Raw genomic sequence first — 27,655 nt, forward strand, 5'->3', positions numbered from 1 at the left:
AGGCAGCTTCCTCGGCAGTCTCTGGGTGCCTTGAAAGCTGTACCTGAGTGACCAATAAATTTCTTTCAATGCACTTTAAATTTAGGGCAGTGGCCGGTTTCATTAACAAATTTATGCAGCACTTAAAATGAATGTTACATATCAAAGAGAGAACAGTTTATTTTTATAATGTGTGAATATTAATTCTTGATTTGCTGATGCACGGCAGCAACTTTTGTGCGCTGGTGACGGCAGCATGCTTTACGAAACTGATTGGGAAGTAGAATATTTCTCAGTCGGAGTAATCTATACCGGTGCGGATTATGAGAGCACAACTCACTAAGGTGGTCTGGAAGTGTATGATTTAGCAACCCATTTCTTTCAAAAAAAGAAAATAAGTGAGAACGCGGAGCCCTGTAAAAAGAGAATTACAGAATACGTCCAGCCTTCCTCATGCTTAACAACACATTATGCACGATGCAGGAACACCTCCACTCTGCTATCACGATCAGCTCACAAAAATAAAAAGGCTCAGCCGCATATCTGAACTATCTGTTTGGAACCGTTCAAAAACACCGCACTCGCGCTCTCACCACTGGCAGTCCACCGTTGCGCAATGTTATTTCTAGTAATTACTATTTACCCCTAAAATAGAGGGCACACAAAAAAACATTTTTTTCAGCTTACAATGGACTTGCAGCTACAGCAGCTGTCACCCAGGCGAAGGTCAATCAGAAAAAAATTCTTTTCGACATTGACTACACCTCTGCCAAAGACTACAGAATCGAACTTAAGGCACTCCTAACTTCGACGCAGAAGCCGAATACCTCGAGTTAACCATCTTCTACATGCATTGATTCCCAGGATGGCCTCTCCTGCAATGACGGCGGCGTTGCTTTTCTGCCGCTCTTTTGAAGTGCATTTGTTTTCTGTACACCTGCACTGTTTTCGCTGCTGCAGCATGATGGCGTTTGTTTGTCTGTCTGATGATAGTGAATTTTCATGGTGCAATGGCATCTGCTGCCAAAGAGCGCCATTGCTCAAGATATTTTCGTTTCATCAAGGTGGGGTCAAAGTCGTTTTAACCACGCATTCAACCCTGAATAAGCTGAACACCAGGCGAAGAGATGCTTGTACCCATGGCATCACCAGTGGGTACCCGGCGGCACTGGCCATCGAAGCCTGCATCTCCCGGATGCGAGCATTTTTTCTGTCTACTGGGCAACACTGTTAATCGCAGCGTTGGGCCGATGTAGAAAGAACAGAGCATAAATTTTCTCAGGTCGAAGAGGTAATATCTACTCGAGATATTCGGCTTTTTGAGCAAGGTGATCGAAGGTTGTAAGTTTGGTTTTGTAGCCAATTTTAGGAGGCGTATAGCCTATTTTAAAAATAATACACTGGTTTTGAGTGTGGTCATTTTCTTAATAAACGATAAAGTTCTGTGTACGTGCTCTTAATATAGAGCGGCTAACCGTATGAATTAACAATTTGATGACAACCGCCGCGGTTGCTGACTGCTTATGGCGCTCGGGTGCTGACCCGAAAGACGCAGTCTTGATTCCAGCCACGGCGGTTGCATTTCGATGCTAGAGGCCCGTGTACTGTGCGATGTCAGTGCGCGTCAAATAACCCCGGGCGGTCGAAATTTCCGGATCCCTTTACTACGGCTTCCTTCATAGCCTGAGTTGCTTTGGGACGTTAACCCCCATAAACCAAACCAAACCAAACAGTTTGATAAAACCCACTAAGTGCATGGATAAGGATGAAAGCGGAAACAATTTTTTATTGGACACTTTCCATGATAGTCCTTAATTTGCAGCTGAAGCACCACAACTTTGAGAGCCACTTTAAATAGTATCCGTTACAAAGGTGATATCCAAGTAGCTCAATCAGCAGGCAGTGAAACAAAAAAAAAATTGGCAGTGGCTTAGCTGAGGTAGGCCAGGATATGCGTAGCGAGAGCTACGTACGCACGCTTAGCTGTTCAAGCTTCATTCTTCCGCTGACTGGCCTCTTCCCGCCATGGAACGATTTCGGGGTCCTCTGAAGCAGGTTCTAGTTGCCGAAGAAGATGCCGCTTGCAGTACACGCGCTCACCGTCTGGTTTTTCACCTATGGAGCACCTTATTAGCAATGTGTTGTTGTTGTGGCTGCAGGTAGAATGAAGAGGAATGTGCATGAGCCTGCCCACTGGCTCAAGATGAGCCAGACAGTAGGAGAGTTCAAAAGAGATACGGGAGGAGAGATGCAAAAAAGGACGTGCGTCGCAAGAACCACGTCATATAAAGCAATCAGTACAGCTTAGCAACAGATACCCCTGGTGACAAAGAGCCCTCCCCACATATGCGACAGCGCTTAGATCCAAGCATTGTAAGGACAGGAAGCCGCCTCTCGTCACTAGCAATGTGCATACGCATATAATCAGTGCATTTATACGTCAAGCTCGACAGCCATGCGCAACTGCAACTGGTTGCCATGATAACGGCGCATGCGCGTAAATGGGACGTGACGTCACGCCTCTCTACCGCGCATGCGCCGCACATCTCAGTGTGGTTGACAACACTGAGGTCACCCAGTGACATCACTGGGATTTCATCTACACTGGCGATATCTGTTGCTCGAACCAGCGTCGTCGCATGAGGAAATTGGATTTTGGCGAGAGGAAATGGCGCAGTATCGGTCTCACATCTCGGCGCACACCTGATCCGCGCCGTAAGGGAAGGGATAAAAGAGATAGTGAAAGAAGAAAGGAAGAAAGAGGTGCCGTAGTGGAAGTCTCCAGAATTTTTTTCGACCACCTGGGGACCTTTAAGGTGCACTGACATCGCAGAGTACAGGGGCGCCTTTGCGTTTCGCCTCCATCGCAACGCTGCTGCCGCGGTCGGGTCAGAACCCGGGAACTCCGCACCATTAGCCGAGTTCCCTAACCGCTGATCCACCGCGGCTCGGGTGAACCTTATAGTAAGGAAAGTGAAAATGAATATTGGTTTTTGGGTAACCAAATGTTGCAGTATCTGTCTCATATATCGGTGGGCACCTGAACCGCGCTAGAAGGGAAGGAATAAGGCGAGACTGATAGAAGAAAGGAAGAAAGAGAAGCCGTTTTGGGGGGGCTCTGGAATAATTTCAGCCACCTGATGATTTTTCACGTGCACTGACAGCATACAGCACATGGGCGTCTTAGAGTTTGGACTGCATCGAAACGCGGCCGCCGCGGCCGGGCTCGAACCCGCGTACTCCACTTTTAAACACTTCAAATACAGATAAACAATGCAGCTCGAATTTATTTTTATGCTTCACGGACTCACAACGCTTTATGGGTTCCAGCTTGTTAGCCGTGATAATACATGGGTCCTTAATCACACTTCATTCAAGTCTAAGCACCCACCGCAGCCACCGCGCTACGGTGTCCACAACACTAATGTGGCTGTACTGCGATCAATTACGAAAGGCAAAAATCATGGCGCGGGAAGAGGGGTACAATATGTTAATGATATTTTTCCGGTCTTTAAGCATGGCTTTTAAAGTCTTGTGTTGAGGTTGAGCGCAAGCACATTGACGTGTTATGAAAAAATCAGAATTGCGCTTTAAACTTCTTTCAACCGACAGCAGTGAGATGGTTGTCACGGCTGTATAGGTTTAGAGTTCTTTTCCTCCACAGCCAGGGCCTTCCAGTTCCACCGGGAACCGTCGGACCACCAGGAGAGGACTCCGACGAGGTGAATAAAAAAAAAGAGCTCGAGCTGCATTTGCGCAAGCGCGGAATTCTTCAGCACAAGGAGGTTTTCAGTCACTACGAGAACCTTGCACGCAAAAACTAGCCTGAAAATCTGACTAACCTGTCGTAACTGCAACTTCCGCGACTGCAGTCTGTGCACGTTAAAGATCCCCATGTGGTCGAAATTATTACGGAGCCCTCCACTACGACACCTCTTTCTTCCTTCTCTTGTCCCTCCTTTCTTTCTTTCCTTACTGCGCAGTTGGGGCATCCGCCGAGATGTGAGCCAGTTACTGCGCCATTTCCTTTCCTCGAAATCCAATTTTCAATTTTAATTCCAATTACTAATCACACGCGCAACCTGTACACAATTCTTACTGTGTAAATAGATTGTCTATATTACCTCTACCCATATCCTCTCTTCCTGTTCCCCTTCGCCACTTTCATTTCATTTCTCATTCTGCCTGCTATCCTTTAATTCCACTGCCGCAGCTCAGGTGCTTGAGTTTCTATGGCTGATGCCGGGGCTAGCAAAAACCTTATCCTACCATTTGATAAATATTTTAATAAACCACTATTACTACTAATTGCGAAGGCCTTCACTACGGCACCCTTTTCTTCCTTTCTTCTTTCAATAGCTGCTTTATCCCTTGCCTTACGGCGTGTTTCGGGCGTCCACCGAGAAATGTGAGATAGTTACTGCGCCATTTCCTTTCCTGAAAAAATTTGCTGGTGGGTTAGTTGAGGTAGGTAAAATCCAAGAACTATATTTTTGTTCGAAATTAAAACCACGGAGCACAAGCTATATGCCATGTTTTTGTGTAATCCGTACTGCGAATCCTTCTTTTAACGACTTCGAGGACTTATAGACCGGATAAAAATAGTGCTCGAAAAATATTTTCAATGCGCGAATACAGCACGGAATTCCAAATTTTCTTTAAAAACGTCCATTATGAACTGCAAAAATAAGTGACAGTAATGAACGAATATTAAGGATACAATATACAAATGCATTCTTTTTAAAAACTTCTAAAGGCAGAGAGATACCAAACATTATTGTGTCCAATGTGGAGCTTCCCGCAAGTGGCTTGTGTACCATTCAGGTTCTTTAACTTCAGGGATTTGGTTTTCGGACCACAGTGAAGAGATGGTATATTTTACGAGAAGAGAAGAAGAAAAAATGTGTTGCAGGAATTTGGCACCTAGATCCGTTACCACGGTCTTGCTTTCAGTTTCATTGCCGGTCGTCTCCCCAACTCTGCTTTTCTTGCCCATTCCGAACCACCCCGTCGACATATTTTCCGCTAGCGCCGGAGTCTTGGTTTGTGTATTTTTTACAGAAGTGCCGTATACACAGCAGAGTCAGATTAAAGGCGTTTCCTTGCAGCCGCCGCTGGTCTCGTTTTGTTTCCGCGATGTACGTAAGTACGCTGCAACGTGACTGCGACGCCGTGTGTATGCATCGCGCCACAATCGTGCAACCCGAGCATCCAGGAGGAGGTGAAGACAGCAGTCCGATGCACTTTGTATCCAGCGTTTTTCCCTGTTCCTCACAGTACTACTTCGTAATGGCATGGACGAAACGGGGCCTGTTGTTATATCTCAACATTGAAGTTCGATTGGGCTTTGTTCATGATTACAAAGCGCATTCGAACCTGATTATTGTGATTAACAATCTAGCACCGTTCCGCCTATATAGTTAGCAGTGCTAGTACCCCTGTAAGAAAGAGCAAAAATGCAATATAAGAAAACGGACCGCTGTCATCACCTCCTCCTGCTGGATGCGGGCGTTGCGAAATCTTGGCGCCTGCATACACACGACACCGCAGCCACCGCACAGCGTATCGCCGCGGTTGAAACCTCCCATTGCTAACCGGAAGTGCTTTGTATTTTTTGGTGTAAAAATCTACACCAAATATGCTTCCATTGTCAACCGTAAGAGCTTCGTATTTTTTGGTTTAAAAATCTACACCAAATCTGCTCTCTTCGCCAACCGTAAGTGTTTCGTATTTTGGGGGGTTGAAATCTACCCCAAGTCTAACGGTGTATATCGAACCTCGATTTATGAGGACGCTAGAGTGTGTAATCACTTTTTCTCTAAATGATAGTAACCAACAGCACAGTATTGAGAACCTCAACATGACGGCATATACTGGTGCTAGCGGGGAGGTTCCCTTCGTGAAAGTGCAAGAACAAACTGGCTGTGGAGGAGCATCGTGAAAGATCATGTCCCTACCACAGCCGGGTGACCGCCGTCCTCTACGGCAATTCCCTCCCCGAGAAATATCACGTGAACACTCTGTAGGCACTCCCCACCGTGTCACATGGCGCCGCAACTAACCTCCCACTACACCGAACTCGGCGGCTTCTTCCAATTTTTCCTCCAAGTTGTTAATTTTCAAGAGCAGTAGTTGTTTGAAGTTGGCTTCGCTGGTAGAACTTCAAAAAACAAGTCGTCTTGAAAATTAACTTTTAACATATATTGGAGGGGGCACTTAAGCTCCTCCTTAAGGGTATGACGCGATAGCGTTAAGGGGGCTATAATTCTCATGTGTGCGGGATTAGTCATTCTCGACTTTACATTCATAGATCCATGGGAATGCGCATACCACTCGCGGCGCAGGGATTGCAGCGGTTAAGTCATGCACCACTGCCCTGCGATGGCAGGTGCTTCCACCGGTGGCGCTTTTGCGACGCAGGCCGCCCTTACTGAGCAAGCTGTAGCGACCGGTCATTAAATTTACTGCCACCTGCCGCGGTGGTGGTGAGTTGGATCACAATCCAGTGGGCAGGTTGAGATAACACGACAAGGTCACGTGACCTAGGTGGCCGAATTAAGTTGCTTCTCCAGTGATTTTTCGCTCACAGCGCCGACGCTGATGACGCCACATTTTCTGCGGAACTGGAGCCTTAATGCTATCACGTTAGCCTATTGAGCAATTGAGCTTCAGTAGTTCATTTTTGGCCTCAGTAAATATGTACAACAATACAACAATAATAATAATAATCGTCCTTTCTTGTCCTCTGGCCTTGTGCCGTTGCGCTGTTTCACTGGAAGTAAATATGTGTTATGGCAATAACCGTTCGAAGGCAAATAACGCGACAATAATCAATTAATATTCTGTAGTTTTTCAGTTACTATTTTGTGGCTATAATTGACCACTGTAATCAGTTATATTTCAGTTGGAGTAACGCTAATTGCCATCGGTTGCTTATTTTCTGTAATGTGTTCAAGATAACCTACGACTAGCACCAAAAACTTCTAAATGTTGGCTTCTACCGCGTTCGTGAGACCGGTCATGAGTATGCAAACATTGTTTAGTTCCCACAATCAGTTACTAACAAACACAATGTACCTAGAGAGGTTTCAACGAAAAGTAGTAAGGCTCAACCATGACAAATACAAATATTCTGGTTCTGTTACCAACCTTGCAGCCTTCTCTAATCATTATCTAAGGCGAGCAAAGATTGCCTTACGTTTTTATTCATGTTGCTACACAATCTTTACAACATAAACCCGCTGAAATATGTGTCTCTTTCAATGTCATGGCAAACAGGGCATAAACACGAGCCTACACTGAACGAATACGCATGTCGTACCGACACCTTCAAGCATTAATGTTCAGCTTTAGTCCTATGCAAATTAAACCAACTGGATTCATACATCACCAGCTCAAGTTCCCTTTTTAACCTCAAGGCAATGGAACCTGTCCCAAAGCGGTAACCCGGTGATTGTCGTCCATCCTTCCAGTTGGTAGTGCAGCCTGTTCACGTTCCATCCCCATGTAATTTTCTTTTTGTTTTCGTGCATGTGCGTGTCCTGCTCGAAGAGGCCATCTTTTTTATTTTTGTTGGCTTGTTCATTGATACAGATGTAAAATAATATACCTGCTGAACTAACTGCTACCCTGAACCACCATTATTACATTATGAAATTAGGATTGTTTTCCAGCGCAGGGTTTTGAGTTTGATGTTATTGAATGTTAACCTGCTAATTCGTTTGTTCTAATTCTTGACTCATTTATTTCTAATATGTAATTATGATGCATTTTTGGTTACTCTCAACTCAAAGTACGACTGACTGCCCACCTGTGATGGTATCATAATGAGATTTGCAGTATTGGAAATAAAACGAATAAATAAAAATATTGATGTCATTTAGATATCCGAACGGTTCTCACTGCGCCTGTTTGCAGATACATTTTGAGCGACGGAACGCAAAGCAGGGATCAGGGAGACTACAGCGATTGTCCAGCAGCGCCATACAGAAAGACACACATTAAACAAATGCACCCGCTGCTATGTGCAGCTGAACGCGGGGCATACACTTGCTCGAAGTGGCCTTGTGAGACACCGTCTTAACTCCCCCTCCCCCTCCTCCAGCCATCCCCTTTCATACCTTCACCATTTTCAAATGCGACTTCCTCCACGGCTACCAGAGAAATGGTCATCATCATGACGGACATCGCATATGTGTAGGACGAGAGCACGCACCCCATGTATAGGAGGAACTCACAACGCTCCTCGTGTGGCTGTATTTTAGATTTCTCTAATCTATGAATTTAGGTGCAACGAGGCACTCTTCCGTGAATTTTCTCATTGATGACTAATAACTACACGACAAAGTTCATTTTCGTCATTTCTGTCACTTATTGCGACAATAAGGCCTCGTTTTCCATGTGGCCTGGGTTAATGCCTGAATGCCATGTAGTGAAAGGTCAAGCCGGCTTTGTAGCGGACGTAGCGCAAGTCCTCGTAGTGTGTGAGTCTTATTCTTTATTGTGTGCGTCTTCCCATTCTCCAGAGAAGGCAAGGCTCTGCCAACGGACATCCCAAATCCACGCCATTTACAAACTCCGCCGCACATCATCGCAGCCTTAAGGTCACAAACTCCGCCTAACAGCCCGAAAGTAAAATGCATCGGGCGAGGTATAATATCTGGCATGCACCTTTGTAACGTAGCCCAAGATTGTGTTTTGTTTTGATGTCCCAGGCGTAAAATTCTGTCTTTTTGAAAATGCGCTTTGAGATTTTCTGGACGCCGCTAAATGATAACCGCGCATTCATATCTATCAATGCAGGTCTCCACATTCTGAACGGGCATGCACCTATCTCTTTCGTTGCAAGCAGTCAGAGTACAAGTTGGAAATTACAGCCTTTACAGTGCCTAATACTTTTTACATGTCCAGGAAAGAAAATAACTTTGTTCATGCCTGTCACTGAATCTTTTCGGAGCACGACTGAACGTTCACTGCAAGCAGAAGCCACCGCTGATGTGCACGCGTATACTTACTGCCGCGTTTCGTTTAGCTTCGTCGCATTTTCGGAATAAAACGGCGCCTTGAAGAGGCATCCAAGGAAGCAGCGTCTTGAATTCCGCGGCAAGCGTTCCCACCTGGCAATCGTCCACGGGCACCGTGGGACTGTCCTTCGCGAAGCTCATCTGCGCCTCGTTGCGGCCCCGGAAGCGAAGAGCGCGTGCGTGGTCTTTGGTACGCTGGCTGTACCAGGCGTTCACGTTGTTGCACACGAAGGTAAAGTTCCGGTACTCGCCAGTGCTCAGGAGGCTGAGGAAGCGCAGCTGCACGTCCCCCACGGTTCGGTAGCGCAGCCGGAAGCCGCCTTTCTGCCTGCTGAACCACGAGGACGCGTTGCTGGCAGCGGAGGCGGACGCTGGCTTAGGAAACATTGCAATCATACGCGCTTCCTTCAGAGGCTCTGATAAGTTGTCGCGTGCAAAGTTAGCCGCTGAAGAATGGTCGTTTATTTCACAACTTTCGGCATTTAGCTGGCAACACTCGGGCTTCCCATTCCTCGGCAGGCACGGGGCCTATAATTTTTATTCCTTTCGTGTTGCCGAACATACTCTTTGTACATACAGGGCGATTTTATTAACCTTTAGATATTTTTTCTTTGGGGGGAGGGGTAAAGAACTGTGAAAGATAGATCGGTGCGGTCTGTTAAGCTAGACTGTACAGCAAGGTGGACACTGTGTACCTCACAAGGATCAATAGTTCGACGATTAATTGGCTCAAATAAAATCATAAGCTTCTTGCTTTTTTTTAATTTTAGGAGCCAAAATTATGCTGCGAAATTGATAGCTGTCAGCATCAACGGTGAGCCCTGTTTGTAAATATTCTTAATATGCAACATGGTTTCAAATATACAAACTGAAAAATATACATTTTAAAGCCCGCTGTGTTGGTATTCCCCCATTTCCTAGTTTTAAAACGGCGGCGCTGCGCGTGGTATCGTCATCGAAAAGTTAACTTCTTCAACATTATCAAATACACCAAATGCGTCTGTTTTGATGCATAAGAAATGCTAGAGACGCAAGTGCATCAGTAAGCAATGCGGAAAAGCCAACTCAACAAGCTTTCAGATGCGAATTTTGGACATAGACTATTTCGAAACACACTGCCTTTCCAGAATATTCAAAAACGCAGCTCACCTCAGATGCTGACGGATATCAATTTCAAAATATAATCTTGGATCCTAAAATCAAAAATAAAAAAGTTTATTCGTTAGTGTTAGTTAATTAACATGTTAAATACTGAAATCTACGCTCTGACATAAACACTTTTGGTCGGGAATGTCTAGTCGGGAATATTGAACCACTTCACACATTCTTTCTAATTTTTTAGGGGCCAGCTATAGCTCTAAATGACTGTCTTTTCTGCTTCTCGCTTTTTCCTGTCATCGTTTTCTTTGCACTTTCTTTGTCACCACTACCAAAGAAAAGTGCCCAAGATGAAACCTTTGCATTTATGTTATCTTGGTGTCCTTGCGATGAGAAGGCCGTCTTCAAATACCACAATGTTCAGTCCGGCTATAAGGGGCACATTCGTTTATCTAGCACACCGAAACAATTTAGCCGCACACATATCGCGGCAGAAGAAAAATAAATGTCCGTTATTCTGAAAAAAAAAGAGCCTTTGAATCGAAGCCGAACGAGAATTAACCTTATTAAACTACTCAATGAAAGGCCAGGGTTATGCGCTGCACTGGCCAACACTCTTCTCCGGCCGACCCACCAGGACAAGCGCGCCGAGTCCGTGACCCCGTCGGCTAACACGCTGGTCTCTCCGCCGGCGCGCATGCCGCAGAAGACGCGCACTGCGTCGTCTGGCACGCCCCAGTTGGGGTCCACCCAGTACCACCCATCAGTCGAGTCTGGATGCGCGAGCCACAGGTCGCGGCACGATCGAGACTGGTTGGGCCTGGAGCCCACAGGGCGCCGGATCTGCTCTATCTCGGGCCGCAAGATGTACACTTTAGCGAAGATGTGCGTCAACGTTCGGCTGATTTTTTCGTACGCCAATTCGTCCACTGGCTCCACGGCGGCCGTAGAGATCTTGTCATCGTCGTCATTGCCGTCGTCTCCAGTGACGACCGCGTAGTCTTCTTCCGTGCAGGCGTTGTCTACTTTTTCGAGGCTACGTGTGAACCTGTTGTGCAGGTCCCTCTGGAACAGCATCTCTGGGGGATTCTGAGGGCCTTCGCCCGGCGGACCCTGGAAATCACGCACGCAATGCGAGTTAGGAAGAAATCACGGTATCTAGTTTGACTAACCTGTCCGTTACACTGAGTGCCGTACAGAGTGCCTGTTCAAGGCTCTTTGTTCGCACCTCCAAACTTGTCCCTATGCTTGAAAACAACAGTCTGATTGCATAGGATTTGACTCCCGCGTGCTGCAACGTACGTGAAGAGAGAGACATACTTCTTACACACGCACCGTATTCACTGATTCGCAGCGGTCATTAATGAAAGATGTGTGAACAACCCTGAGACCAGGTCGATTATCTTTCTGCTCCGACAAGAACGCAGATCCTGGGTACTTGTTCCCACAGTGCAGCATGCTGCAATGTGGTGTTTGTGCGGTGCTGTGGACTTCACGTTCTCCAGGAAAGTGCGCTCACTTCACAGCATTATATGTTCATGAACATCATGAAGTTTGGTTTCAGGGTTACTTTCAAGGTTTGCCGACACAAAGTCCAGCAGAATGCGGCTATTTCCTTATTTTCAACCTACAGGTGACACTGCCTGTTTCATCAGAGTGGGATCATCACCAAGACAGATATAAAGCGGTAACCGCATGACGCCGTCTTCCTGGCAACGTGACATACGATGGCTACGGCATTCGCATACCGCGGCCGCTGGTACACCCGCACGAACCCACGAGACTTGGCGACAGAGCGGCGCATTTGCAGTGCCGCTATGTTGCCGCCGCATCACCGTTGTCACCTCCTGTCATCAGGCTACTATTACGGTGCTGATGCCCCCCTTATTAAGACTGAAGTACGATAAAAGCCCTTATGAGAATTCCTCTGGCAACACATCGCATTTCTAAGAGACACGGCGCTGTGGTGCCAAACTACTTTCTGCGGTGCTGACACTTGCAATAAGTGACGTTTCTCTTTGCATAATAAATAACAATACATACGACACAACAGGATTTCTTGTTCTATTCCTACCAAATATTTACTGAACTATTTGCATGCATGGCTCAGACGTAGTAAGCGTGAGCGGCTTCTCCCGCTGAAACCATGCTAGAAAAACAATCTTTACTCTCATAATATCTAGATTGGAAGTTACGTACCCTCAAGGCATTCTGTTATTGGCTAGTCTCGCGAGCTACTTTCTGGCTATAAGAGAACTTTTCTGCAAAACCAGGAGCTGAGCGACGCGATGAGTGACAGTGTCGCCACGAATTATTGCCACATGCGGTTGGCGCTTCGCAGCTCTCCCGATATTCTTCCCGTTCCTACACTACACAACGCTTCTTGAAGAAAAAGCACGGCAAACATTGAGTTTGACACGCATAGAAAATTCAAGCTATATAGTTAAACCTAGCTATAACAAAACTGTTTATAACGAAACAATGGATATAACAAAAGAATACCTGTTCCCCTTCGAAGCTCCCATAGGTGATCATGTATTAATTACCTCGTTTTTACGAAGAAAAACTTCCTACGACGTGACATAATGAAAAAAATTGAGCATCACTGGCCATTTCGTGCTGAGTTTATCTGTTTGTAACGATACGCCGCAGTTCTGTAGCCATTCGATGCGGAAAATTGAAATGGCCGCGCATAACGTGCTTGCTACAACGCCGCACAAACATACGCGAAACTTTTCGCATGAGGCCCGCATGAGCGTTTCTCTTCACTGTCCGTCGCCTTCGGCGCGAGATGCCCGCGCACCCATTTTTACCGAAACTCGAGCCCGCGGCCCACTTAAGAATGCCACTTAAGGCGGCACGCATTGCATGTTGCGTCTCCACAGAGTCGTCAAGGTCATTGGCGCTCCCCGCTCTCCAACCCACTCGATCTGCTTGGCTAGCTGGGAGCGCGCTGTGCTTCTCATTGTGCCGTGTGCTCACCAGTTTCGGTTTTCGCGGCCTGACGACATCGACACGCCGCTTGTTTTACAAGGTCAAAATTAGGGACAGCGGCTGAAAACAAAAAAAGCCTAAGTTGATTTCCGTTCACCAGAACGCGGCCACAATCGAAGCGGTCGCATCGGGTACAAAGTGTCAGGTAGCGAGGGGCTTTGACGTCGCGGCGCGCCAGCCGTCTGCAACCTTCGGCAACAAAGAAGCAATCACTAGCGCCGTCACCCGCAGTATGCAAGGAACAGGAAATAAGGTAAGAGACATATGTATCCGAAGCAATTGAGGGAGATTTCAGAAATTATGAACGGTTCTGCGGTAGTCTTCAGTCTACTGTAGTCGTCCCCCGATATTCAGTTCTGTCATGCAGTGAAGCCTGCGAGCTCATGCGTCATGCGGGGAAGAAAACCAAATCGGCCACTACAGCCGGGGAATCACCGCCGCGCCCTCTTTCACCTGTGTTCGTATCTGCTTCAGAACCGAGAACATTGGGCCAAATATTCTGGATGAGTTTCATCCCGTCCTCTATGACAACATTGCTTCAAGAATCATTAGCTAGGCCCCGCGGGAAAAAAAATGCGCCTGTGATGAGAAGGCTGACATGTGTATATCGTGTACCTATATTGGGCCGCGTCGGGAGCGTTTGGTGCGAGTTTTGGAGACTGCCCACACACAGATCGGTGGCAGACTAAACGCCACACATGTTGTCCTTGGTCTACACCGTGCCAGGATACCTGTTGACATGTGACAGCTGCGGCCAATGTTAATGCGCCTGTAATGAAGTAGCGGTCGTAACGAAATGATCTTCGACCCCCTTCGACTTAGCCATAGCGAATTTCCGCAGCATAAAAAAAAAATGGTTGCCTCCACTGAAAAGGGCTGACGTCGTAAAATAAAGGTGTCAGCGGTTATTGACATTGCACAAGATGTTTCGTTGCCACCGCCATGGCTCAGTGGTTTTACCGTTCAAATTGTGAGCCTACGATCGCGGGACAAAATCCCGGCTGCTGCGGCCATATTTTGGCGGCAGGTAAATGCAAAAATAGTATTATGTTGTACAGATACGCAATGAAGGGACGCCAAAGTTGAGGACCGAGTATTAATTTCGACCACCTTGGTTTGTTTAAGATGCACTCTCATCGCACAGCACGCGGCCGCGCTGTTGCATTTCGGCTCCATTACCGCCAGGTTAGGATTACAACCCGCTCATTCGGGCACAGCCGCCGGGCACCAAAACCACTGAGCCACCGTGGCGGGTCGAAATGGAAACTCGTGTGGTTTGCGATGTCAGGTCTCGTTAAAAGTTTCGGGACGTTAAGGGAATACTGAGTAGGTGCGTTCCTTAGCCGCGAGAGCCAAGAGATTGTCGCTTTCAGCTATGCTCTAGCTCCTGACCTTTCAAAGAGCATTAGTGATTAGTTGTGTGTAAGCAGTTTTCATTATGGTCGTCTACTGACTATACTGTGATGTTTGTCTCGTTATACCAAAAATGCAGCCAGGATTGATCTCTCCTCTTCACGCTTCCACTTTCAGCTCAGGTCAAAGCTTCCGGCACCCACAGTTTCCGATTGGAAGAAAGACAAGGGCTTCAAACAGTGCTACCTTTCGACGAACAGTTGAATTTTTGTAATAATATGGTTTGCATTTTGGAATGATATGGCCGAGTATTTAAGCAAGCTCCAGGAGTCTAGAATTAATAGCCACTTCGGCATATATAGAAGTTAACTTCGGCGAGTTTACCAGGTGAAATTGGTCCTGCAATGGGCGAAATGATTTCCAGAGCTATTGCGCTTCTTTAAATGCACTGTTCGTTTCCAGATGTTACGTTAGTATAACCTTCAAGATACTATTTACGTAACCGTTCTCTCAACCGAGATACGTTTTCGTGTGAGGACATATTAGCTGAGCGCCTAAATAATAGATTTTGCCTTTCGGTTATTGTCAGGATCATGCTAAATATTTTGAGTGAAGTCCATCATTGGTGACAATGACCATGCACACATATATGAACAAAAAGCAGATGAAAGCAAAAACGTACTTCACTTGGCAAGAGTAAGAAATCACATCACGCATGGCTATCATGCTAGTAGAGAGTTCTTAAACGGTATACTCACAGGGGAACTTGCGAGTCCGTGTAACAGATAAAAAAAGCAGGAAGTTCCAATTACCGGTTATGGTCGGAGAACCAAAGCGGTATTTTTTCGCTAAAATATTATACTTATTTACGTGAGGTCCAGTTTCACCTTTCATTCCGGCTAGCCCCTGCATCAAAAAAGAAAATGATAACATTATTTTGCGCCGCAGTGCCTGCTGTGCTGCAGTGCCAGCTGTGGAAAATGGGATTTATTTAGAATAACAGCCTGAGGGGTGAGTTGGTGTATGATGAAATGAACGGCGGTGCTAACAAGGACATGAACAAGAAAGACAGAAATCGCTAGAAAACGGAGGCGGGTCGAATTTGCCTCCCCATTGTAAAGAATGAAAGTGTGAGCCAAGGCTTAACGGAATAAGGATACTGGACTCGAGTCGCGATCAGGTGGCACGTGAAATACTTGAGGCTTTTATGAATAAAAATAAGGGAAGCACTTTTTTTAGCACTCTTTGGTATCCCTCCGTAGAATTGAAGTTTCATTTCTTGAAAACTTTTTGCGACCTCTTGTACTCTGCGACTTTCAGCCCTCCATTTCTAGCGGCCGTCTGTTGTGTTTGTTTGTTGGTGTTCTTTAGGAGAATGTTTGTTATTGGTTTTATCCTTTTTAGTGTCTGTCATTTTTCGGTTTCTGACTGCTTTTCCTTCTCATGTATAACTGCTTTTGTTACGATTGTTTGTCATGCTTTTGATAAGAGATGGTCCCCTCCTTTTAGATTTTTATTCATTTTATCCGTTTACTTTTTTCAGTTTTTTTTACTTCTTATATGTTACTTTATCTGCAGGGGTTAAATTTTCTTGTTCGTTATCCTGATGTTGCAGCTTTTTTTTCCACATGCTGGGTTTGGAGCGAGTATGCGATGAGTCTCATGTTTGAGCTGAATGTTCAAATATGCCACTTTTCCCTGCAATAAACAGTTGTGATTTATTTACCTGAACGCCTTTAGGTCCCGGAATTCCTTCGGGTTCCTGCAGTCGCTTTTCCCCCAAAGAAATAAAAATATAATACCTGCTCAAAAACCAACGGCATTTGCACACAAGGCGCAGCACGCGTACGAAAAAAAAAGCGAGACAAAAATCGGCATTCAAGTAAAAGAAATTCAGAGCGACCAATTAACTGAGATATTTATTTTTGTACTGCAAAAACTAGGTCAACCTTTTCATTTCAAAACAGAATGATACACGCTACAATTCTCTGGAACCAATATTTATTGAAGGTTGAAATGTTGCGCGATTCCATGCTTGGGGCGTGGGGGGATGAGAAGGGGCACAACCAATTTTAATGGCGGGCTTCTTGGATTCGAGAAACCGAAACCATTGACGTCATACTCATGTCGTTCCACCTCTATCCACCATATTGAACCGTGACGTCATCATTGGCACGAGGCAGGTGGTTGTTTATATTAATGCTATTGTAGATGGCGCTACAAGTCTCAATCCGAGATGCGCTGTTTTCTAGTTGCAGCCACAGATGGCGCTGGTATCAAGGGTGATAGCAGACCCAAGGAAATCTCGAAACGTGATGAGTAAGAGCTAAGGCTCTTTATATGTTTAACGTCGGCTCGAACTGACAGCGAAGGCTATAGCCAACATTAAAAACTGACAGAACTAGCGGTTAAATACATACAGCCTCTCCCTGTGGTCCGTCCGAGCCTTTGGGCCCTTCCATCTAACAGGACCCTGTAAAAGCAAGTTGGATTGAACTGAAAGCTACCCTGCCTCTTCTCGTTGAAAGTCCCACTTTCAGCCACAGAGTCAGCAAAAATAAAAAAAAATATTAAAGTGCCAACTGATTCGCATCAAAGACACGTCTGAGAGCAATGCACACTGTAAAGATCATTTATGCAAATAGAAATGTACTTCGAAAAATGTACTACTAAAGAAAAAAAGAGTTCTGCTTAATTGGTGAATGAAGGCATATGAAGAAATCTCAATTATGATGCGAAAATTGCATAAAGGCACAACCTGGCTGGGCTTGCGAGTGCTTGCGAAGTCGACGTTAAAGCCCCTTTAAATACTCCCACATTTTTCGGAATACCCGGCGGAGGGGCAGTGAAATATCTGCAGCGCAGAACCCCCGCCCCACCTCTGCACTGGCTTCCAGGTGCACCTATATCACGTGACTGAAGCCGGCGCACTCCCAAGAGCCCCCTCTCCCAGGCTCACAAGTCCTCGTGGCCCGAGTACACAGGGATAATATTGTCTTTCCGCGAACGCTAGATTCATTGATTACGCCACTATATGACGCGAATGCCGCAGCTGTTTACCCTGGAGAAAGTATCGCAAACAGCTCCCGCTAAAAAATAAAGAGAATAATAGTTCTTCATTCTGTTTTAATAATGTAAGTGTTTTAATAATCTAAGGTGTCGAGGTGCAGGAATTTCTCTTCGTAGGGCATTTCAAAACAAGTTTCTCGACAGCCTGTTATAATTTGCATTGTGTTTTTGTTCTGCCTTCAGGTTGATTCCAAGGCATAATTGCCGCAGTAAGAGACGATATCACTCCAAAGAAGATTATATCTCAACAGCTGAGCTCGAAATTTGCACTACAAAAAGTGTAATTGCCAACCAGTTTTTTAATATTCCTGTATGCGCACAGTGCAAGCCAAAGTAATCCAGCGTGATGTTGGCATTTGTGCTTGTTATGATGCCAATGGGCTTTTTTGAACTAAGGGGTTTACTGAAAGGGAAACCCTGAAACCGCCTGATAAGTACACAACTTTCAAACGTTTGTTCGGTTTATTGGGTTTAATGTCCCAAATCTACTCAGGCTGCGAGGGATGCTTTTTCGAAAAGTAAAGGAAATTTCACAGTCCTCACCAGACATGACAACTTTCTCTTATCATTGAACTTGTACCTTTTTTTTTATTGAATCAACATCAACCCATTTGACATTTTTTGGTTTCATTTTGTTGCAGGGGACTCTATCGATGGCTCTTTTTTTAAAGATGTCCTGTTTTCTGTGATTGAAAAGTGTGAAGCGGCTGGGTGTCACGTGGATGCTGTGATTTCTGTCATTGGGCCCAGCAACAACGCACTGTGGAAGAGATGTGGGATCTCTGTAACTCGCTCAGTCAAGCCCTTGGTGTCTTTGCAGGCATCCGTGTGCGGCCAACAGTGGTCGACAGCTGTACTTCTTGGCTGATGCCCCGTACGGTCAGAGTAATCAGAATGCCAATCTGTATTGAGGAAAATAATTCTCTAATGATGGACTTAGTGGGCATGATTGAATGCCACATTAACTTGCATTTTACTTCAAACTTCAGTTTTGTTCAAAATCACATTTAACTTTGCAGTGTAACAGGGACATTGTGACATTGCTTAAGCTGTGGTATTTTAAACTACGGCAAGGTTTAAACCAATTTCAAATCTGTTTTGTGCTTCTCGCAGGTGTCTGTGAAGCACATCAGGGAACTTTCTGTAATCGACGCAGAACGGAACCTTAAGTTGGCTTCTCACCTGAAGCCTGCACAGCTGGACCGTGGTCATTTTGCCAAAATGAATGTGGCTTCTCCGGCTGCAGTTCTGAACCACAGTATTGGTGCTGCTATGCGTACCCTAGTGAGCCTGCGGCTCCTGCAATCTGAGGCTCTAACCACAGCTTGGTTTGTAGAACGTGTGTTCCGATGGTTTACACTAATCAAATCACGGTATATCGGCACTGCAATTACCCTTTTCAAGCAGGATGCGCATGATGAGGCAGTGGCTTTTCTCAAGGAATTCATAGAGATTTTCGCACACGTTTCCATAAAATCCGGCAACGCGAAGGAAATGTCGAAGCCTCTCCAAGCTGGTGTGCTCATCACAACGCCTAGTGCACTCCACATTCAACACCAGCTTCTAAGTGGGCACAAGTTCAAGTTTGTGTTGTGCAGGATGACACAGGGTGCCCTGGAGAATCTCTTCTCCTGCATTCGCTCGAGACACGCAGTGCCGAGGCCACTAGAGTTTAAACTGATGCTGAGGCTCATAATGTTGAGCCAGTTCTTTAAACCAAGCACCAAGGGCAACTATGACATCGATGACTCAGTAGACCTTATTGAGTTTGTTGAAATAAAAAAGCAGCTTTGAAGAACGGTGTGAAGGCAGCAGAAGATAAGCTCTTGGATGGCAGCCTTCTTGACGATGATGCTCCCCCCCCCCCTTGACGAGGTGCAAAATTAATCGCTTGTCTATGTGTCCGGGTACATCACCCATAGCGTGACCAAGAAGTACAAGCTATGCAACACATGCAAGGAGAGTCTTGAAGCGGAGCCTGTAGAGCAAAACAACCAGCTTTTAAAGCTGAAGTATCGGTTGCAGCCACAACCGAGCCCCCTCACTCGTCTTCACGTCACGTTTTGAGCCTGCTGCAACATGCCGATAAGGTCTTCCGTGACCACGAGCAAGTGGCCTTAACTGTTTCCCTCTCCTCGCTTACGAATGCTACCTTGGACACGTGCAAACTCGCATACAGCTTTGCACATTGCCATGATCTGTAAAGGCGCCTATCCCTAGCTTTCCTCATGCTGCGGCTACGAATTGCACTACGGAAGCTCAGCAGCAAGGAGAAGACCGCAAAGGCGAAATATGGATCCAAAAGTGTAGGGATGAGAGCGGCTATGTCTCAGATTCGCTAAAATGTTTGTTGACTGCAGAGCACAGAAGTGAAAGCAAACAAAAGGCATTCCGCAATGAACGGCCTGGGATTAATTTAGGCCACCTCGAGACGTTTAACATATGCCGAAATTTCGTCCACGTGGGTGCTTATGTTTCTTGCCTCCATAAGAATGTGATCGTGATCAGGTGCCCTGGAGCAGCGCACATGCAGAAGAGAGCGATGAAGAAGTGCACGTGGCAAAGGCAGATAAAGAATATTCTAGGCTTTATTTTGTCGGCCTCACATTTTTAAATATGGCGCAGCCATCTACGGACGTGGATAAAAGCCCCGTTGTTGACCTCCGGAACAAAATAAAGGACATCAGGGTGCAGCTGCACACGCTACTGCAAGCATTGAACTTGAGCAACGATCACGGACTAGATCAAACAGCCAATGGAGCACTACATGTTCCGCGACTACTGCTTTAAGAGTCCAGCAAGACAACAAGAGGCGACTATGGTCCTAGCTGTACACATAAGCCACGACTCCACCCATATAGAGACGAAGACAGCGGGACACGTCCCTATTCTTCAACTGGCATCTTCGGTGTGACTGCAGAAATGCAATGCCAATTCGCCCAAGCTCTGTTACGGAACACACATGCACTTCAAATGTATTTGTTTGGAGACAGCAATTCGCACCTTTGAAGGTACCATGCGAGAGAGCCTGACAGGGTCCTTGAAGAGGCTGAATGCGTCGCCTCCCTCGCGAACTGGATGGAACGGCTCACTATGCTGAACGCCATCACGACTTCGTGGTGCAGCACTCGACTGGCACAAGTCCTACAGAACCAACATATATGATTGGTGCACCTGGATACAAGCAATCGCTAAGCGATTCAAGCGCAAGATGTCCTAGTGACGCAAGGTTACATAGTGGATGTTATTGAAAAGGCCTTATTTGTGAGACTGTTTGCTGACGATTGTTTTCAAAGAGGAAGAAAGCAACCATGACCTTCTGTGACTACAAAAATCCGTGGCAGCAATTGCGGACTCGTGTGAGCGCTGGAGTATGAACATTAGGCAAGAGAAAGCCGTATTGTTACAAATCACAAAGAAAGAGCCCAGGCTTCATAGTTATACACTTCGCAACTGTCTTATTTTGTAGGTAGAGAGTTACAAATACTTCGCATTAACCCTCACAAACAAAGTTACTTGGTCCTTTCATATTGATGACTTCAGCTCAGCAGCATGAAGAAAAGTATGGTTTATTAAAAGCTTTGAAACTGAATTGTGTGCGTACCTGACTTGTGTGAGGTCTCAACGAATAATTACAGAAAACACATTGTCGAGACTAAAGTGTGAAACGGCGGAAGCCTCACACCATTGCCAATGGCAATTTGTTGCGTAGGAAACAGCGCGGAGGCAAACAACTCGGACGCGCCTCGCCGCCCTGATACATGCGACCGTATACGCTCAGCCTCTCTTGAGAGCTGCTTGCGTTCAGCCGCTGCTGCACGTCGCGTGTTGGGAGACTTGTTTGGCGAGACGAGGGGTCCTTCCCGCACGATACCGCAAAGTAAACTGCCGTCGCAGCCACACCACACCCAAGCAGACGGTGACGTCAGGCCACACAGTGCCGAATCGGGAGGCAACCTCAATCAGTGACGTCACAACAGAGAGGAGACCAGTCAGGAGGCCGGAAAGCTGTGACAGTTTCTGCTAACAGCAGATGACCTTGACAATGAGCGATTAGAGGCTTCTGCTTTAACATGCGGAAGCAGTGTGGGATGCGCATAATAAACAGAACGTCGCACAAGTGGAGTGCAGACAGCAAAAAATATTGGACAGATTCTCCTAATGCATTAACTGAAAACAGTAATTAACAGCCTCTAGCAATAAGAAGAAAAGTTAGCTGTCTCGTACTTCTTCACGGTTACATCTCTAACATTTTGAAAGCAGATATTCCTAATTGTATCGAATTGGCCTGTACTAAAACAACACGTGTACGCGAGCATTTATTAGCCCCAATTTTTGCATGAGCCAATAGGTTTAATTGCAGTTCTCTTCTGGAACTGTCACGGAGTGGAATAGTCTTTCTTCATGTTTATGCTGGTCTGAATTTTTTGTGAAGAAATGGAGGATTTATTATGCGCCACCTAGAATTGCTCTGATGACTGTTGACCTGGTCTATATTATGACTTGCGGCGGTTGTGGCTGATTGTTTTTATGGATTTTATATTTTAGTTGAATGACCCTCTTTTTCGTTGCGATCATATTCTTGAAAGGCCTGTTTTCCTAGATCCGCAGCATGATGTGACTTCAGCCATGTGTTTACATATTTTCAAATGTAACATGGCCTTTTTTATGTGTGCATGTGCCCGCACAAAATTTTTCCATGTGTTACCTTGGCAGTGTATTTACTGATATTCTCCCAAACGCCTGGTCACTTTGTGTGCGTGTGTGTGTGTCTGTGTGCGTGTGCACGCACACAAGTGATATTGCAATGATGTCCTTGCTATAGTCTTAAGTTCAGCAGTGGAATAAAAAGGCAGTAGTTGCCTGTTCGTATGGCAATCATTTTTTTCTTTGTCATGCAAAAGTATAAAATTGCTTTTTTTTACATGAAGAAGTTTGGTTTCATCTGATGCTATTTTACTTCATGTAATCTCGAACTATATGAAGCATTGGTTGTGTAGCAGCTGCAGTGTTCTCAAAAGGCTTCACATTGTTCATGCTGTCATTTGTCCACATTGTTTTTAACACTGACTGAATTTGTATTTTATATAAGGTGTTATCTCGTGAATAAAAATATTCTGTTGGGATGTTGACTTCATAGCGCTGCTTTCACGCGGTAAGTGCTTTTGGCTCCTGAAAGTGGTTATTTTTTATAGAGTTGAGTCTCAGTGTCGAGTTTTTTGGTTAGTTCCACTGTGTTACAAACTAGATAAACTATTCAAGCTAGACTCAAGCTAAATAGCACATCATCATTGTTATTATGAAATAGTATACCGCACTTTATTTCCAGTATTCCTAAGTGAGGTAATCCAGCACCAGATGTTAGGGTTTCCCATAATTTCCTTGCGGTTCTTTCAATCAATGTGGAATGAAATACGTGTATGGATACTGCCCAGAACCACTATCAGTGAAGCATGCACTTTACAATTCGCTGTCTCTTTCTCCCGAAAAATAAAATCCAAAGCATGTGGCTGGTCCAGCGCGTGCTGAGCTGTGTTCCTTTCCGTACTTTCAATAAGCAATTTTTCCCCACATTTGAAAGCATTTGCGGTCGGGTGGCAAGGTTTTTCAAGTTATGACTAGCAGAAGCACGCTATGTGCTTCCCAAAATTCAGCCGGCGAGCAGGTGCATGCACGAAAACCGACGCTGAAAATCGAATGCCCGCGTTAGTGTATCGCACGATAATGCCATTACCTGTAACCAGCTCCCAAAGTTTCACATAATTATAGTGATTACTGTGCTCAGGAAGCGTACTGACCATCGAGTAACACCGGCTACATGTTGAGAATACGCGTGCAGACGGTTCGCTGCCGTTCGCTTCAAGATTAAGCCACTGTTTGAAGCAGTCACCAGCGCTCCCAGCGTTATTTTACCTCCAGCGGGGTTACCCTTGCCTTAATCACCGTGAATTGCTCAGCCGGAGCGCACGTATATTTCTCCTGTAAAATTTTGGAGTCATCGCGAAGATACCCGTAGTTGCATTGCACTCGACCGCTTCCTAAATTGAGCCATTAGCAACACTCCCGCATTGTTGACACATTAGCTCCTAGGAAACAAAAGCAAGTTTAAAATTCAACCCATGAAGTGTTATAGCAACAGCCTCTACTGAGGAGGCGATCGCCTATAGCGATATATAATAAAGCATACGAACAGTGCAACGCCGATTGTGCAGAGTCAAGAAAAATTTCCCCAGAATAATCAACAATGACCTGGAATATTTCAGCTCATAATGCAAGGAGTGTCTCTCCACGACGAAAGCATAAACTGATGGTAACGGCTGTACCCTTTGCATCTGAGCGGTTCCAAGCCGCACGATTCCCGCAGCAGCGTCAGGATGGCTAGCAGCGTTGATTACGATATGGTTGGGCAGAAGTTAGCGGCGAAGTTGCAGAAGCGGCAATCTGACAACAATGATAAACACCAAAATGGCCGCCCCTGCTTACCGACGGGCTACAGTGTCGGTACTCTAAGTTTTATTTAGTGACTCTAGTTGAACCCTTTTCATCGTCTTCGCAGTTCGGCCAGCGAGGAAAAGGAAGACCGCTGGAAGTGTGGGCACGGGCGGGGGCGTGCTGGACTCCGTCTTATTTTATGATGCGCCCATTATAACCCCTTCTAATCGTCCAAGAGTTTAGTCTTTGGGCGCCTGCCCGTGGCCCATACTTAATACTGTTTTCAATGGGAGATAAGGCACTGCAAGCGATACCGAAACAGAGAACGGAACGGGGACTGTATACGCTTCCCTCGGGCCTTCAACGCCGCCCTCTGCAGCTGCCGTGTCTTTTGATCGTGCGAAAATACATGCGCTGCATTGGCTGCATCGGCTGCAAGCATGTAGACAAAGCAAAAATACAAATTTTCATTAGCCAGAGCGGCGAGGGTGACCGCGTTTTCGTAATTCTGAAAACTGATATGGCAATGGCTATTAGAAACGGCAGGCTACAAGTGTCTATTTGCAACAAATAGCCTAAGTGTAATAGTCACACACACACACACACACGCACACACACACACACACACACACACACACACACACACACACACACACACACACACACACACACGCACACACGTATACGTATATAGCATTCCTGAGGTGCAGAACGGGGATTCACCAGCTGGAATTACTATCGTTGTGATTTTCCAAGCGGCGTTCTTGTCATGCAATAACAATCAGTCAGTGAAGTGCTGTTGATATACAGACATAGAGAGATGGAGACTGCAACAGACGGGATGGACGAAGCAAACGCTATAAAAAATCAGCACGTTCATGAGATATGAGCCCCTTACCCAAACACTATACGCAATTTCATTTTGTGGCCAACTGCATAAATTTGCGAGTTGTATCACTGCGGCTGTGTCGCATGCCCCAACAATGCCTCGTCCTGGGGCAGACGTCGACGAGTAAACCGGAAAGGCATTCTTAGAGGCGATTGCCGCTCCACATGCGACTTGTGAGACTGAAAGACCGCCCGCCCTGTTCTGCTCTCTCATCCGGAACAGGCGACAACTTTGTTGCTGCTGCTGGCGCTGGCAGTGTGCAACACGAGCGGCCAAGGCCAGGGCAAGGGCCTCGGTTGCGGGAGAGGCCAGGGTCACGGCCAGGGCAGAGGGAAGCACGGCCGGCGGAAGCCCCGCTGTAGGCGTTCCCTTGGTTGCGGATGGCGGCCCTCTGCTCGGAGGCGGCGGCGGCCAGTTCTGCGAGTGCGGCGGCTTCCGGCAGACCCAGGGCCAGCAGGTCGAGGAGGGCTTCGAGCGGACGTACTTCTACAACCAGGCCCGCGGCAACGGCGCCGCCTTCCTGGGCACCAACTCCGGCGTGCTGCAGTCAGGCCTGCTGCAGGAAGTAAAGGGGAAGTTCAAGATCATGGGCAAAGTGCGCGGATACGCGGCCTCGAGCGCACTACAGCAGCAGCAGCAGGGGTAGCTGAACCGGCTTAGTGTGACCAGCCCCACGGTTGTCACGCCGAGCGACTACTGCGGGTAAGCAACGCAAGCCTCAGATTAAAATACCTGTTGTGCAAACTAGGAACCTGCAAAGCTGGAGACATTTTTCGATCGCGCCGGCGTATTTGAGGCCGCACTGTTTTACCGGTTGCATCAAACTTCAAGTGCGCCGGTCAGTCTGAAAAGGGCGTTTGATGAATTGGTTACGCACTTTTCTTGTTGGCCGTGTTTTATGAATAAGAGAGAACCTGCTGAGCGTCCTGGTTCTTTAGATCGATGCGAACTGTGTAGCCCGTACAGCTCCTGAACAAAGCTAGTCACGGTCATTCTTTTTCGGACAAGATATTTGCGCTGCTGTAGATGCTGTGAGAATGGATCGTTATGCATGACGTTCAGATTTGTTGGAGAAGAAATAAAGATATATAGAAAAATCAATGGTCTCTGAAACTGTTCGTTGCAACTTCCTTAACGTGCGTGGTGTACAGATTGGCCGAAGTATTCAGGGTGTTTCACCTAAGACTACGCAATCTTTAAAATTAGACTTCTTGAGTTAGAAGAGCGCTTTTCTTTTCGGCATACCCTTGTCAGCGGTGTAGTACATAATAATGGCATGCCAGCTAGCAAGGTCATGAACTAATATTGAATAGTTAACTTTTTAATTTTTACTGTAAGGCTCCTTAATAACTGGGAGGAGATCGCGCACCGTAATTAAAATCCATATAAGTTTTTAGAATTTCGATAACGCGGTTACCCTCGGCGCTATGGCGAAAAACATTTAGCCATTTCGATGAGTTACATGCACTGGATAGGTTGCTTTGCCTGCAAGCTTCCCGAAAGCGCGCGATGTCGCCAAACATTCTTGGGGCACACTCCCTCCTTTATCCCTTCCCTTACGGCGCGGTTCAGGTGTCCAACGATATATGAGACAGATACTGCGCCATTTCCTTTCCCCCAAAACCAATTAAATAAATTAAATAAATTAAAAACAGCGCCGAGGGTAATCGCGTTTTCGAAATTCTAAAAACCTATATGGATATTACATAAGGTGGGCTACACGCCTCTCAAAAATAAGGAGCCTAACTGTAATAGTTAAAAACTTAACTATTCAATTTTATTTAACCAGCCTGCTATTGAGCACATCTTAGCTATATTGTGATGAACTGTACTACCGATGACAATACTACGCCGAAACAAGCGCTCTTCTAACGCAGAAAACCTATTTTAAAAAATTGTGTAAAATCTTGTGTGAAACACCGTGAATGTTGCCTTCGCGATTGCATTTGGCAGTGCTGGTCGCAGAGAACATATATTGCAAATATTCCATCTTCTCTATTTATATATTCTTGCATTATTCATGTCAACGGTGAATATCTGTGCCAACGCCGCCGCATTGTTGCTATGGGTAATATTCAACTAAAGCAGTTACTCTGCATTCCGCGAGCAGATGTCTTATTGCCACTATTCTTTGAGTTTTTCCCCCGCTCTCACACCCCGCTAAAGCTTTGGAAGTCGGAGGAAGACACCCGGGACAGTGACAGAGCAACGCGTGCATGCTGAGCAGCGATAACAGGAATGGTGATAAGTGTCATGCCCAAGGCGCACGGCGATAACCGCGTTCTAAAGGCAATCGCTTGATCGACTGCTATGGTTACTGCCGCGCGGAATCTGGTCATAGGTGTCGAGTGTGACCTGTACTCGCGTGTGTGGCTGTATTCACTCCTATAACCGCAAGCAATATGGCTTCGATCCATACGGAGAGCCAATATTATTTGCGCAACAACGCCTCATAAAATCCAGTTCTGTTATTGTTACAGCTTATCGCTATTGCTAAGGGAAAATATCTAAAAACCAACACACACATAAATGTAGCAGTTAAAAAGGTATCTGCTAGAAATAAGTCAACAACTGTACAGCCCAGCCATGCTCAGATGCATCAATGATTAAGCGGGCTGGTTACTATCAAGTACAATTGCTTGGATAAAAACTATTATTAATTTTATTATTATTATTATTATTATTATTATTATTATTATTATTATTATTATTATTATTATTATTATTATTATTATTATTATTATTATTATTATTATTAATATTATTATTATTATTATTATCTCAAGCTGACTTAACAGAAACTAGAGTAGTCAGAACA

At 45.8% G+C, this 27,655-nt stretch overlaps 1 protein-coding gene and 1 pseudogene across 1 annotated transcript; one reads left to right on the forward strand and one right to left on the reverse strand.

The window, feature by feature from the left end:
- Nucleotides 1-5,408: 5,408 nt before the first annotated feature.
- Nucleotides 5,409-18,728, reverse strand: LOC144116410 (collagen alpha-1(V) chain-like). Its single transcript, XM_077651165.1, has 4 exons — nucleotides 18,699-18,728; nucleotides 10,731-11,213; nucleotides 9,096-9,377; nucleotides 5,409-5,417 (listed from the first exon to the last, which is right to left on the reverse strand). Exons 1-4 carry the CDS (start codon nucleotides 18,726-18,728, stop codon nucleotides 5,409-5,411), a joined length of 804 nt encoding a protein of 267 aa, XP_077507291.1.
- A 5,253-nt stretch (nucleotides 18,729-23,981) lies between these two features.
- On the forward strand, nucleotides 23,982-25,483 carry LOC144116421 (uncharacterized; annotated as a pseudogene).
- Nucleotides 25,484-27,655: the final 2,172 nt, after the last annotated feature.

Source organism: Amblyomma americanum, chromosome 1, assembly GCF_052857255.1.
Source record: "Amblyomma americanum isolate KBUSLIRL-KWMA chromosome 1, ASM5285725v1, whole genome shotgun sequence".
Classification (NCBI taxonomy): Eukaryota; Metazoa; Arthropoda; class Arachnida; order Ixodida; family Ixodidae; genus Amblyomma; species Amblyomma americanum.